This window comes from Salvia hispanica, chromosome 3 (genome assembly GCF_029641045.1).
Source record: "Salvia hispanica isolate PSC_SH4W2 chromosome 3, Shi_PSC_v1, whole genome shotgun sequence".
Taxonomy (NCBI): domain Eukaryota; kingdom Viridiplantae; phylum Streptophyta; class Magnoliopsida; order Lamiales; family Lamiaceae; genus Salvia; species Salvia hispanica.
The window spans coordinates 13,616,279-13,630,788 of NC_142694.1; the positions used below are offsets into that span (position 1 = coordinate 13,616,279).

The 14,510-nt window shown below is 37.3% G+C and overlaps 3 protein-coding genes across 3 annotated transcripts; all 3 read right to left on the reverse strand.

The window, feature by feature from the left end:
* Positions 1 to 9,807, reverse strand: LOC125216091 (P-loop containing nucleoside triphosphate hydrolases superfamily protein). Its single transcript, XM_048117711.2, has 22 exons — positions 9,440 to 9,807; positions 9,088 to 9,243; positions 8,916 to 8,999; positions 8,597 to 8,716; positions 8,194 to 8,307; positions 7,584 to 7,676; positions 7,117 to 7,206; positions 6,940 to 7,010; positions 6,755 to 6,829; positions 6,573 to 6,660; positions 6,317 to 6,375; positions 6,095 to 6,158; positions 5,827 to 5,892; positions 5,438 to 5,596; positions 5,251 to 5,355; positions 3,821 to 4,056; positions 3,275 to 3,344; positions 3,131 to 3,187; positions 2,979 to 3,041; positions 2,577 to 2,636; positions 2,387 to 2,466; positions 1 to 2,223 (listed from the first exon to the last, which is right to left on the reverse strand). The coding sequence occupies exons 1-22, from the start codon at positions 9,704 to 9,706 to the stop codon at positions 123 to 125; spliced, it is 4,278 nt and encodes a 1,425-aa protein (XP_047973668.1). The 5' UTR covers positions 9,707 to 9,807; the 3' UTR covers positions 1 to 122.
* Positions 9,808 to 10,441: 634 nt separating this feature from the next.
* On the reverse strand, positions 10,442 to 12,508 carry LOC125214953 (strigolactones hydrolase CXE15-like). The gene is made up of 2 exons (XM_048116209.2): positions 11,364 to 12,508; positions 10,442 to 10,872 (listed from the first exon to the last, which is right to left on the reverse strand). The coding sequence occupies exons 1-2, from the start codon at positions 12,053 to 12,055 to the stop codon at positions 10,566 to 10,568; spliced, it is 999 nt and encodes a 332-aa protein (XP_047972166.1). The 5' UTR covers positions 12,056 to 12,508; the 3' UTR covers positions 10,442 to 10,565.
* Positions 12,509 to 12,651: 143 nt separating this feature from the next.
* LOC125214954 (thylakoid lumenal P17.1 protein) lies at positions 12,652 to 14,075 on the reverse strand. The gene is made up of 4 exons (XM_048116210.2): positions 13,713 to 14,075; positions 13,506 to 13,542; positions 12,964 to 13,047; positions 12,652 to 12,818 (listed from the first exon to the last, which is right to left on the reverse strand). Exons 1-4 carry the CDS (start codon positions 14,013 to 14,015, stop codon positions 12,766 to 12,768), a joined length of 477 nt encoding a protein of 158 aa, XP_047972167.1. The 5' UTR covers positions 14,016 to 14,075; the 3' UTR covers positions 12,652 to 12,765.
* Positions 14,076 to 14,510: the final 435 nt, after the last annotated feature.

A 14,510-nucleotide genomic window follows, 5' to 3' on the forward strand; every position in this document is an offset into this window, starting at 1 on the left:
TAACTGAACTATCCATCTTAAATTTTATGACAATACCATCCTTGTCCAACAAAGTTAGAAATTTCACTGATCAATGACATTTCCAGACAAGCCAAATTCATATAGATTGAAAAGGAAGTTCATTAACACAGATGTTGAAGCAAAGAGTTCAACTCTACAACTGATGTTTGTAAACTATCAAGAGCTGCCTCCACATTATCCGACACTAAGCATGTGTCGCGCGACATGGCTTCAACCAGTTCTGTCTTTCTTCGTGTTACTTCGTCTTTTGCCATCTGCAAACCTTCTGCTTCTCTTGCTTCTCTCAACAGCTCCTCGTGCACGATTTTGATCTCTTCTTCTCTCAGTTCTGCTTCGAAAACACTCTGATGGTACTCGGCTACTATGCTTTCAAGTTCATGTTTACCACTTTCTTTAACCTCCACAAGCATTTCTTTCTCCCGAAGAGAGTTTTGAAGTTTGAGGTTCATTTCATCAACAACGAGCTTTTCTTTCTGCACTTCAGCTTCAAGCATCTGTATTTCACTCTCCACCTTGGCCAGCTTGCAGTTCATAGCCTCACATTCCTTCCTTACATCGCTCAGCTTTTCTCTGTTGAGTTTCATTTGATTTTGCAGATTCTTCTTCTCTTCCTCAGATTTGAGCAAAGCAGTGGCTTTGCCTGTCACTTGCCAATTTCTGTTAGAGAGGTCATTTGCTGGTTTCTCAACATTATCTATTGCAAAGAGAACTCTCTCACTTTCCAGTTTCTGATTTTCCTCATCCACTTTCTGTTTCAAGTTTTCTCTGATGCTTCTCAGTTCATTCTCAGTTTGTTTCATATTTGAAAGGGCATTTACTAGTTCCCGCCTGGATGTCTGAAGGCTGGCTAACTCCTCTTTTCTTCGACTAAGATGTTGTGTAGAAACCTCCAGTCTTGAACGTGCCATAGCCTCGCGCTGTTCAAAGTAACTCAGTGAAGAAGAGAAGTTCGTCAAAGAGTGCTTCAAGGCCAGCAATTTCTTGTGAGCCAGTTCTTCTCTCTCATGCAGCTTTGATGAGAGTGCTTGTAGGTGTTGACACTCCTGTTGTTTAGCCTGTTTACTGCATTCCAGTTTCCCAATCTGTGTTGCAAGAGTATCAACTTCAATCATTGCTCTCTCAAATGAGCCAAAAATTCTTACTGCTTCAGCAGAGTATGAAAGCTTTTCTCGTGATTCTGCAAGCATCATACCTATTGACCTCAGATCTTCACACACATGCATTGGGAATGTATTAGGTTGGATTCCAGCAGTTGGATTCCCTGGGCTCATGCAATTTGATTCTTCAAATCCCAACATACAACTTTCTTCTTGTTCTTCAAGTTTTCTTGGCTCATCTATTTCCATTTCGTCCTGCTCAATTGGTTCTACAACATAATTCTTCCTGACTTCTTCGAATGACACTGTATTTGCTTCATTTGATTCGTGCAGTGGTGAGTCTATGAAACATAGGTTATGCTCATCTTGCACTTGCACTTCATATAAGCACGATTCTACATCAATGTCCGCATTTACACTATCTGCATTTAGCTCATTGGACTCCACTTCCTTTAGCTCGTGTACATTCTCAAGAAAACCTGAAGCTGCACCAAAACTAAGACGTTGACCTTTATCGACTTCAACAAGCTTTTCTGGAAAGCTATTATCTCCTTCATCATCTGCATGCTTCACCTGGCCAGAAGCAATTACTTTTTTCAGGTCATCTCTCTCTAGCATTGCATTCTCGTATAGACTCAAAAGCTTATCATTTTCTTCATGCATTTCTGTAAGTTGACATTTTAGCTTTTCAAACTCTGCCTCTATCTCCACTCCCCTGGTCTCATCTACTTTAGCAGTGTTATCACTGTGATCTTCTGTGGTATCTTGCCAAGGGATTTCAGAACCATCAGAGCTCTTTGTACGGTTTTCTGCAACTGCCTTTTCATACAGGTCAATCAGTTTATTGTTATCATCAATCAAGACCTTGAGCTTCATCTTCAATTCATCATTTTCTTTGGACAAGAAAATTGCCATTTCATGTGCTTCTGCTTCTCTTTCGCTGGCTGCTCCAATGGCATCAACCATAGTTTTTAGTTCTATTTGATCACTTACACCCACATTCACGAGAGAAGGAACTCTAGGTTCTTGTTTCTGTGCCTCAGCTACTATGGCTTCTTTTGACAATTGCTCGGCCTTGAGCTCTTTAACCAACTCATCAACATTCCTGCCAAATTGTCCATATGTTAAAACGCATAATTATTCAGGTCCATTGCACAGGATGCCTATTTTTGACCTTAAGAAATTCTAAGTTTTCAAATATCTGAATCAGCAGAAGCCATGACCAAATCATTTAAAAAGTTGTGGGGTGTATTAAAAGGTGTCCTTACCTTTCTAACTTTTCTTTCTCACCAACAAGGTAGTCAATTTTTCGGTGAAGTCCGTCAATCTCTGATTGGTTTTGAATGGCCTGATAGAACAAAAAAATGAGTGGACATGATTTAATTTAGGTAAACTAATCATAAATAGGAAGGGGGTTGAGGAAGAAGATAGAGAAGACATATAATAATCTATATATACCTGCATGCGCAAGAACTCATTCTCTTCACTCATTGATGTGCGCCAGGGTGATGCTGATTCCTGCAAAAGAGACAACTTACATAAGTAACAAAATCTCCTGACTAACTTTATTTGAATGCCGTTCAGAAAATTCTAAGAGCTGATCAACTATGTCTATGTGCACGCAATGTGACAGGTGAATAAAAAGTTGTATTTTATAAATATCAATGTAGTTTAGACCCAAACAATGCCTTCAGCTAAAGCAAACTATGATATATTCTTATCCTAATTATTGCACAAAAAATCATAATTGATGAAAAGTGAAACTGATCCGAATTAGTCAAGCATTGTTTGAGCAACGTCTAACAGTGTGCAGATAGAGGAAAGATACATAAGTATATCAGAGAAACCTTCTTGCATTACCTTATTGGAAGTCAAAAAGTTATTAGCATTGGGAGTGCCCAATACTGAATCATTGATTTCGTTCTGTTCCATCAATAAGAGCCATTGTTAGCTTCAAAAGTTTCATATTTTAATAATTATACTTACAAATTCAATTAAAACAAGATAAGCACCTGACTGTTAGTGCAATCCGACTCATGCATAAGTTTCCAATCAAGAGCTTCTCGTAGCTGCAGAAAGCACAAACTCATAAATTGAAACTGGTGATGTGTGCAAACTTCAGATCGAGGAGATTATAAAAAGCTGCAAGACATTACCTCTTTCTCTAGTACTGTAATCTGTTCATGAAGTCTTTCCCGTTCACCTTCCTCACAAAATAACTTTAGTCTGAATATACCAAATATTATACCAGATTTGATTAGCAAATAATAATAAACGGATGCATATACCTAGAAAGAGAAAACACAAATACGAAGCAGCTACTTGAACTGAGGTAGTTATGGCATGTCAACAATATCCCTATCAAACCAAAAAATTGAAGAATAGCTAGCACCGGTTGTACTTCAACTAATACTCCCTCTGTCCCACATTACTTGAGGCGTTTCTTTTCGGCACGAGATTTAAGAAACTTGTATTTAGTGAGTTAAATAAAGTAGAAATGAGAATAAAGTAAGAGAGAGGAGAGAAGGTAAAATAAAAGAAAGAATTACGTGTGATATGACTCAAGTATCTTGGGACAATCCAAATTGGAATACGACCCAAGTAACTTGGGACGGAGGGAGTAGTACAATATACTAAGATTCATTATATAAATCATCACTTTCAAACATGATAGTCGTAAGCAACAAACTGGAAATACTTGCCTTCTGATCTCTTCTTTCAGTCGCAGATTCTCCATAGCAAATCTTGTTACCTCCTGGTTACGGTCTACCTGAGCATGCAAGACCTCTATTACCTTTAAATGCTCTTCTCTTTCTTTGAGCAAGTGAGTCTCAGCCGATATCTTTCCAGAAGCAACAGATTCTAGTCTCTTTATTTGAGCTTCTCGAAATTTCAATCTCATCTTCAGACCTTGAACCTCATCTTCTCTTTGTTTGGCCTGATGATGCAAAAATGGTCATAAACTCAAAAAGGATTACGTACACATTCCTCAAACTGATATCAGAGATTTAGAAGGTGAGTTTCTTTTTTTCCTTTGCATAATCTCAGGTAGTGCAGATGAAGTGAAAATGGATGCAGCAAAAAATTTCCCTATTGCACAAAGAAAATTTGTAACTGTAATTTTCATTTATCATAGTTGACAACATGGTGCTCTTATTAAAGACTAACAAACCAACAAATTTATGCATAGATTGATACGATTTTCCACATTATTAGACTCAACCTTTCTAATCATTATTGTTCCTATAAATATCCTACAGATGCTAAACAAAATTATTTACTTTGGACGGTATGGAAGCAATATACTCCCTCCGTCCCAGATTTGTAGTAACATTTTGCCATAAAAGTCCGTCCCACATTTGGAGTAACATTTAGAATTTACCATATTTACACATAAAATTTTACCCCATTATTCACTAAAATTACACCCAAATGCCATTATCTATATTAAAATAAATCAAAACAAAAATAAAAAAACCAAAAAGTCAAAGAGGGACCCACCTTCAACCAACTCACTTCATTTATTACACACTCCATCATCTCACTTCATTTATTACACACTCCATCATCTCACTCCACTATCTCATTTCATTTATTACACACTCTACCTCTCACTTCATTAATTACACACTCCACCAATTTCTTAAAACCCGTGCCATAACTAAATGTTACTACAAATATGGGACGGAGGGAGTAAACATTTCCATTCACCTTGCTCCTCAATTGTGTTGTGTGAAATAATTGGATACATCAATTCTCATTTTAAAATCCATCAGCATATAATAGATTTTACTAGCAGGCAACATGTTTAAGAAAAATAACAGAGTCACAGACACAATTTACTATTTAGAGAACAATAATATCAACAAAGAAACTTAACATTTTGTGTTTGTCATTTGGAACAGAACTAGAATTGACAGATATGATCATTGGGGTCGGGGAATAAACATGTTGTACATCATTCCTGTATGCTCATATCTTCTTCACAGGTAAGCTTTTAATTTTCTAAATGTCAATACTTTCCCTAGCATTCGTTTAAAAGCTTCCTCGTGGCAAGAATTCAGTCTACTCGTTAAGATCAAATTTATGGGGTATGATAAAATATGGACTGAAAGTGTCAGATGGGAATTACCAGCTGCAGAGCTGCTTGATTTTCTTCTGCCAAGGACTGCAGCGCAGTGTCCTTGTCAATTTCCCTCTGAAGAGCTCCAACAAGAGCAACTTCATACTCCTTTTTCTGAAGCAATAAAGAGGAAATTAAGTTAGAAAGAGAAACCATGCAAAATTCTCATTCTCGTAGTGGAGACATTTCAACCTACATGTGACATCTTTTTCTGTGATACAATTGGACTGGAAAATCCTTGTTGCCCATCCCATTTAAAGGTTCCTGGAGATCCTGGAAATGTTATTGATAGAGCATCTCCATCGTGGCTTTCAGCTCCACCATTTACTAGGCCCCTCAAACGAGATACTTCTTTCTAAAAATTGCATATACCAAAATTACAGGGTACGTACAATACAAAATAGTCATTGCAGGAAATAGAACAAATACAAAGGGATTAAACCTTTTCTAGATTGATATTAAATCATAATCTACATATAGACCTTTGGACATGAAGAGAACTATTGGTTTGTCCGTTTGTGTGTGTGTATGCCAGAGATAATGTGATAACGTCAATTGGTTAAGAAATTTTGTTGTTAATGTTACCTTGAGGTTTTGGTTTTCAATCCTAAGAGCCAGCACATCACCAGAAGCATCTTCATTAACAATAGCCTAGTGTGGTAACAAAATGGAGAATTAGCGAAGGCCAGTATAGTAATAGCAACACTGACACCATAATAAAGAATATAACATCAATGAGCATAATAACAGTTATAGGCTTAAAGGTATACTGCATTAGCAACATCCAAAGACAGCTTTTCATGATCCTCCATCAGTATAAAATTAGCTGATTCTAGTGAGGAAAGCCACTTACATGATTTTTTATAAATTTGGCACGTTGGGCAAACTTTAATGTGCTCAAAGTTTCTAGCGAGCAGCTGCAAGGGGACAGATTTATGTGAATTTGAATTTGTACAGTAACTTAAACGGAGTAGGAACTACTGGGAAAATGAGAATTATAAATTTTGGAGAACAGTAAGTATATCCATACACATTTACACATTTTACTTAATAGTTCAGATCAAGAAAATTGTACCTAGTCGAGGGACTAATGTTTGCAATGATTATTGTCTTTGCATTTCCCCCAAGAGAATCCTGCATAATATTAATCAGAAATAGAAATAAGGCTCATAAGTATCGATACCAAAAAAAATCCAGTTTCACATCGATCAGTGAGCATAATAAATGGATTTTCTGATTATTTTCTCACACACACCAGAACAGCACTTATACGCTGTATATATTTAAACCCAGATATAGCTTCTTCATGATCTGAAAATAGAATCATCAACCTGAAGCAAAAAAGTGAGCTTGGAATCCCTGTAAGGAACATGAGGTGTCCTCCCATTGGATATGCTCACGAGATTCATTATCACGAGTCTGCATATTACATATATATCCATTCTCAGTTTTGTAGCCAATAGGCAAAGCATAAAACTAAGATAGTTCAACATAGCACCAAAAGCAAGCATACCCTAAAGTAGAAAGAGACTTGTTGATATTAGTAGCTTCCTTCAAACGTTCACCTTCTGCACCAGAGCTCTTTTGCCTGTATTTGAAGCAAAGAATGTGAGATCAACATAAAGTTATTTCTGAAGTGCATGATTGACCTCGTCTATAAATTTCACCCTCTCTTTCTCCTACATAGTTTCAGTTTACCTTTCAGATCCGGCTAAATCCACAAGATTAAGACGTGCAAACCGGTGATGAGTCACCCCCTCAGACTCCCACTGGAAGAAAGAATGTGTTAATAGTTCAAATAGAAGTTCGAGGTCACACTTGTACTATCCAAAAAAAAGTTTGGTAAAAAAAGAACAAAGAGTTATTTTTTTTCACCTTACTCTCTATGGCGCATGTGAATACACTATGAGAACGACTACTAGCATGGTTCATGTTTGTTGCAGCTACCTTTCTGTTGACTGAACCCTGAAAGTATAATATTGACAAATGAATCGTAAGAACTTTTAGAATTAGAATGGACATCATGTGCTAGGGTTTATCAGGTGAAAAAATAATTTTAGTCTGCATACGGGACCTTCAAATCCTTCAATCTTATTATTTCATGATCACGATATATTATCTAAACCAAACTCATGGTCTGTGGTTATACTATAAAATATGGAAGCAGTATATCAGTGAAAGCAAATTCAGTTGTCTTGTTCCAGTCATGCATATATGGCCATTTTGTTAATAATGTAACAATCCATATTGCTTCTGCATCTTTCAAGTATTTATAAACAGCATATAATGCTCATTTTTGAAACATGAAAGAAAAATCAAGTCATGAATAAAGGAAATCATACCTGAATGAGTTGTTGGATAACATCACGAGCACTCGTGACTTCTACCTCAGTGACATTTTCTACGTAGATACCTTTATGAGTGTCTTCTCTTATCTGCAAAAACCATGTAACAAGTTCAATCAGCTAAATCATTTGTATTCGCAAGAAAAAAGGACCATGGAGCTCAGAGCCTATCCAATGCAGATTTTGGAAATGAAGAGCATGAAATTGCAGGCTGCCAGAAGATTATAGTTTAACATAGAGTCGATGTTAAATTTTATTTCACAGGTTGAATTGTGAAGTCCATACATGAACCTCAACATGGCTTGCAAGAATCCCATTACAGCAAATTTCTGAGGGCTAGTCCCATAAATCCACATATTTTAAACTGAAGAATGTGGTTTAAAATGCACTTGAATTTCTGACAGTTCTAGAGGTTTGAATTGTTACAAGCACAACTAGTATGGCCTAATTTATCAAATTCTTGGGACCACTGTAGGTGTACTGGTGTGCATTCTTTATCCAAAAAAAATGTTAGTCTCAGCAGGCACCTGTTTCTCAAAATGTGATACAAAGATAGAATAAGTAACAGATACAATCCATACTTAACGTGAAGAATTGTGATTGATACCTGTAAATTAGAAGATAAGGGATCCAAAAGATCAAGAATCTGTTCGTTGTAGATTTCTATGAAGGAACATCTACAAGTAAATTTTATTTTTTCCTCCCTTCGAGCATCTTTATCCTGTGACATATAAAATGACTAAAAGATGAATTTGACTGTGGCATATATGACAGATACAGACAAGTAATAAGCTAGATCAATCAGCATTAGCAAATGAAAGGCAAGAGCTTGCAAAATGAACCTAATTGGGCAACTTTAAGACAATGTTGTTGGCTCTCTCTAGTAGAATCTAACCATAAAATATTATTGAATTTTTTGGCTCCAGAGGTTGATTTCTCGTAGATAAATTTCAATCCAAAAAAGAAGATAATTTTATACAAGAAATATTATGATCATAGGATAACCATACCTTTTGAATCCTGGAGAACAAGTACTCAAAAACTCTCGGTGTCATCCCACAGTTAACACTGTGTCTCCTAGTTCCTCCCTCAATGTCTCCCAGCATTGTATGAGTTTTGCCACTTCCAGTCTATATACATCAAAAGTGAACGGGAAAATAAGGAAAGTTACCTAGTATACAACCATAAGCATTTCCAAAATTATAGAACACTAAGAATGGCAGCAATTAATGTTGGAGATTTGTATGCTATCCTCAAAGCCTACATAAAAGTCCCAATAGTACCAACGGCCAATAATATTAGAATGCTCAAAGACACCGTAAAACTTACTTGTCCATAAGCAAACATGCAGCTGTTATATCCTAGCATGCAATTTTCCACCATTGGAATCCCAGCAACTTTAAACAGCATTTCCTGTTTAAGGAACGCCAACATGAAAATACGAGATATATAAAACCTTATTTAACGAAATCAAACACGCAACAGTGAAAAAAAATACTACCTGGCTAACACTTTCATCTGCAACGATATCAAACGTAAATCGGGATTCTGGATGTCCCGTCCACGTAATTGTCTGGGAGCTATCCTGCCTAACACATCTGTTAGAGCCTTGAACAGATATCTCGGAGCTGCTCAAAGGCCGTAACCGAATAATAACCTGCAAATCACCAAATTGATAGTCACTACATATTTTATCATTGTCAATTTTACATAGACTTCCTAGAGACTTATGCCTGAAATTTTCATAAATCGCACATTACAGTAATCGAATTAAGAGCAAGTAACCGATTCAGCTCAATGCAATATTGTAAACCGAAAGCCTAACCTAATTGATGAAATTAAGAGAAATGTACCTGAACATTGTGGTCCTTCCAAAAATTAGGGTCGAGACCGAACTCGAAACTGCGTGCAGTAGCGGGGGCGGCCGAGGTGGTTTCGCCATCTTCGGATACATAATTATCTCTGCGAGCTGATCTGAGAGTCAGATCTGGAGTGCTGGCGGAGTTCTTCATGACGGGGGTTGCCGATTCGGCCAAGTCAGGGTGGTGAATTTGGCCATAGCCAAAGCGCGACCTAAAAGCAGACATGGCGGATTCGGTGTTGGAGGAGAAGAGCGGCATTTGGAGGTCTCCAGCGAATTTGATGAAGAGAAATGAGTTCGATGAGATAGAGAGAGTGAATAAGAGAGAGAGGAAGTGGAAGAGACCGTTGAAGAGTTTGAAATATTTTGAATTTGAAAGCGTGGAGCCAATATATCGGCTTTGCCCTTCTGGTTGAGATTCGAATATCAGATTTTCATGTATTTATATATGGGTTAATTACAATTTACAACTAATAAACCGACCTTTTACAATTTTTTTTATTTGTATGACAACTTTTATGAAGTACGTGTACCTATCGATTTTTAAATTAGAGGGAATATCTTTTTTTATCCACGAACTTTGCCAAAGTATCATTTTAGGTTCGTAAACTTTGAAAATATCATTTCAGGTCCATCAACTATGAGTTAATATCATTTGAAGTACTTTTTTACTATTTTCAAGTTTTTTTGGACAAAAATACCCTTGATACTTTAAAGGGTATATATTTTTAATAAATTTATCCTATACTCATATTTTTTATAAATATCGTATGGCTCTTGGCGGCTCAAAATGCTTTCTTCACGTATTGTGCTGGAATGAGACGAGATCACGATAATGCAGCGATGTGGCACCACAACTAGAGTATCTCTACTCTATTATTTCACATATTTTATTCTCTCTTGCCCAACACATAAAACAAAACTACATAAAAATGTCAAAAAAAGGAAATGTTTCCCTTAAAATGAGGGAATACACTCTTTTAACCAAAGCATAGAATTGAAACATAGTTTCATTTATCACGTTAAACAATGCAACATCAAATCTTTTACAAAGCTCAAAAAGTAAAAACTCAAATCACACAACAAAGTGATAGAAGAAAGACATAGGAAATAAGTGACTAGAGAGAATTGTGTGCAATGAATTTGTTGATAAGGAGCATTAGTTGCTGAGACGGGTCTGAGAAAGGGTCGATGGTGAAGAAACCATGTTGCTGCCCTTCAAACTCCGCATATTCAATCTTCTTTCCCCATTTCTTTAGCCTATTAGCATACTCCACTGCTCTATCCCGCAGCAGATCGCAGCTCCCAACAATTAACAGAATTGGGCCCAAATCCATTGTTTCAAGATTTGGGCTGCTAGGCCCAAAAGGATTCACTAGTGGATGGTCTGTTGTTTCTCCAACTGGGATTGACAATCTCCAAAACCTATTCACATTGTAAATTTTGAAATGACCATATACTTATAGTAGTGTAAATTACAAAAATAACTATAGATGGATAAATTTAGGTCAATCCCACACTGTTTAAGATCTGAAAAATTAAAAGATGAAAATTTGCAATCATCTCATTCGCCCCCTTTATGACGAAATATGCAATGATAATGATATGGCAAAGCCAATTTTAAATACATCACCCACCACATAAACATATAGTATAACCTTAAAGAAATGAGCTAACAAAGTCATAACACTTCTATATGTTGCAAAATTTTCACTTTTGTGACTTAATTTCCAGATTTTAAAAAGCGTGTGACGGACCAAAATTTAACCATCTATCATGATTTATTTCGCAAGTTGCCGTCATTGTATTAAAAATATAAATCTTGTTTAATTATAAATGTTTCCTTCAATTATTTAGATTCTAAATTTTTAAATTCCTTGAATAGTAAGTTTCAATTATTAAAAAAAACAACAGACCTGTCAATGAGCTCAAGGTTAAGGAATGCATCCTTTGGTCCATTAGCCTCAAACTCAGTCCTCACAGTCCCACCAAAAAATGGAGCCAAATACACATATCCTCTCACTTGGACAGGACCCAGCCACCCTAACTCGGCTCCAACCCGAACGGCTAAGTGGTGCGCAATGTTCCCACCGGCTGAGTCACCCGAGATGAACACGCGGCTGAAGTCCGCCACGTCCGTGAGCCATCTATCCGGCTCCTCAGCCGTGGCTTGGCCCCGGAGCCACTCCAGGGACGAGTAGCCGTCCTCGATGGCCGCAGGGAGCCGGTTCTCGGGGGCCAGCCGATAGTCGGGTGCGACGACTAGGGCCTGGAGCTGGGAAGCCAGCCCGAAGCAGTAGTTCTGGCAATTGGGCCATGTCCGGGAGCCGATGCAGAAGCCGCCGCCGTGGATGTAGTAGAAGATCGGGAGCTTGGGCGAGGACGGGTTAGCCGGCTTGTAGAGGCGGAGCTGGAGGTTGTGCGCGTGGTCGAAGACGACATCCTTCCATAGCACGGAGCCGTCGTCTCGCACATCCACGTGGAAGCTCGGGTTTTCGGAGCGCCATATGGAGCCGTCGCTGTAGACTCGAAGAACGCCGCGGCACTCCTCCACTTCATAGAAAGGAGGAGCGCCTGTGGTGGCGGAGGCAGTGTTTCCCTCACTCATAGATTACACTTCTTCAACTATGATTCTCCCTCTCTCTCACAACTCATTAATAGGCAAAAAATATCACAGATAAATGACAACAGAGCACCAATGCAAGAGTTAGAAAGTGTTTTGGCAGCCGACCAGTTTTGTCATTACCATTATCTTTTAAACATTCATAAATCAACCAACTATGCAAAGGACAAAATCTTCCAACCAACTATGGTCAGGTTAGGTTCCTATTTTGTCACAATTATGAATAATTCTAGGGATACCAAATTTCGGAGATGATTCATTTCAGAACTTTTCTTAAAGTGAGGACAAGTAAATACATTAATATTAGTTATAGACTCAATATTAGTTCGCTGATTCATGAATATCAGTCTTTGACTCAATATATAAGGAACTAATATGTTTTGTGATGCTAACCCATATTAAATGTATCAAAGAACTGATACGATTTTCATTTTTTAGTTTAGAAAAGTTCTCATCGGAACCACCCCCTACCTAATATGTGGCGTCACTTGTTCCAAATGCTACTTAGGTATCATACGCACGATGTCATATAATAAACGCGACGTGTTTGGACTAAAAATTGGGCCATTAAGAGACAAGTGTAAGAAACCATAACTCCAAACAAATGGAATCAACAATGGAGAGTTAGTCTTACATTTTCAAGAGTGGAACAAGAAATAGAATGAGTAAAGAGAGCCTCAAACTCTAACTAGGCGCTATAGTCGCTTCGAATAACCCGATCCTCCACACTTCTTGCAGAGTATCAATCCTGTCAACAAATTTCATCACAAAATTACAAGTAATTTCAGTTTGCATTGACAAAAAAAAAAGAAAAGAGCTTAAATCAATCTTGAAGCTAAAACAGAAACATAAACAGATAATGGAATCAATCCATTAAGTAGTAGGAGTAATACCTGCACCCTTGCACACTTTACAATCTACAAGCCCTGTCTCAACCTTCATCTTACCATCATTGCAGAACACACATTTTGTTCCACCTGCTCATCAATGGTCATCAAACACCAGTATACTATCATAACACACTTAATTAAGGTTAAGGGACGAGCCTCGTTAAAATATATACGACAAAAAGAAGTCCTAAGAAAAACAGGACGGGAAGAAATGGGCCATTCAGTTGCCATGTTTACTTGTGAGTAAAGGCCATGTCTAATCTTATCTTGTGTTCGGTTGCCTGGTATCTAAACAAACTGCCCGTGACAATGTATCTTGGCCCCTATGACTGATTTAATCCTACACAAATTCCATTTTGGTCATATTGTATCTTATTGTTATTTTGTTTAACTAACCGAACGCAACGAAAGTATTTGGAAAATAGAATTACAAATTTGAATCCATCAACATATAGCACAAAAAAAACAATTATGATTGGGGATTTCAGTTGTATATTAAACTGATTATTAAGAGACTAGTGAAAGAGTTGGAAAGAAAGAAATACCATTTCCAGCACATCTTTCACACGGTACAGGATCTCCCTGCATATACAAAAATCTCAGAATTGATCAACAAGCACATAAATTTGTATTCATTTTACTTTGAATTATGTTAGTCATTACTTGAATATAAGAGTGATTGCAAGGCAAAAATGTAAAATTCATTAGTATTATATTTTTCATTTGATAAAAAAGTTGTTAATGTGAATTACCTTGAGACCAAGAAGGAGGGAGAGAGAAATGGCAACCAAAACACTAACAGTGACCAAGAAAGTCTGGGTGTCAACTATAGGCGGCGAGTCGATTCCGGTGAAGAGCAAAATGGGGTTGGTTGAAATGGTGGGGTGATGATGGAATTTGCTCAATTCTGAGAATTTTGAATTACTATATGATAACGCTGGGATTTCTGAGTTTGGGTGATGAGAGGGAAAGAAGAGAGATGAAGGAGGGGAAGAAGAAGGAGACGGTGATGAGAGGGAAAGTGGCGGCGGCGGCGGTGGTGCTGCTGCAGCCATGAAGTGGCTGTCGTTTGGATTGAGATTCTAACATGTGGAGCTCCGAGCTTCGTTTCCATTTTCTTTTCTATTTTCTTTTTTCAACATTTATTTTCATATCTTTTTGAGATTTTATTTATATTTCACCCAACTGTAAAAAAAAATTAATTTAATAGGAGTACTAAAGTAGACAGTTTCTTCATCCCTCCATCTAAAAAATACTCCATATATTCCATTTAAAAATTACTATCTCCGTCCACCAAAATTTATTCCACTTTGACCTGGTACGGGTTTTAAGAAATATAATGGAAAGTGAGTTGAAAAAGTTAGTGGATTGTGGGTCCTACTTTTATATAGTTTTATAATAAAATGTGAGTAGGAATGAGTTAGTGGAAGATGCGGTCCACTACCAAAAATGGTAAAAATGAAATAGGACAAATTTTGGGAAACGGACGAAAATAGAAAAATTGGACAAATTTTCATGGACGGAGGTAGTAAAAGTTTTTCAATTGAAAC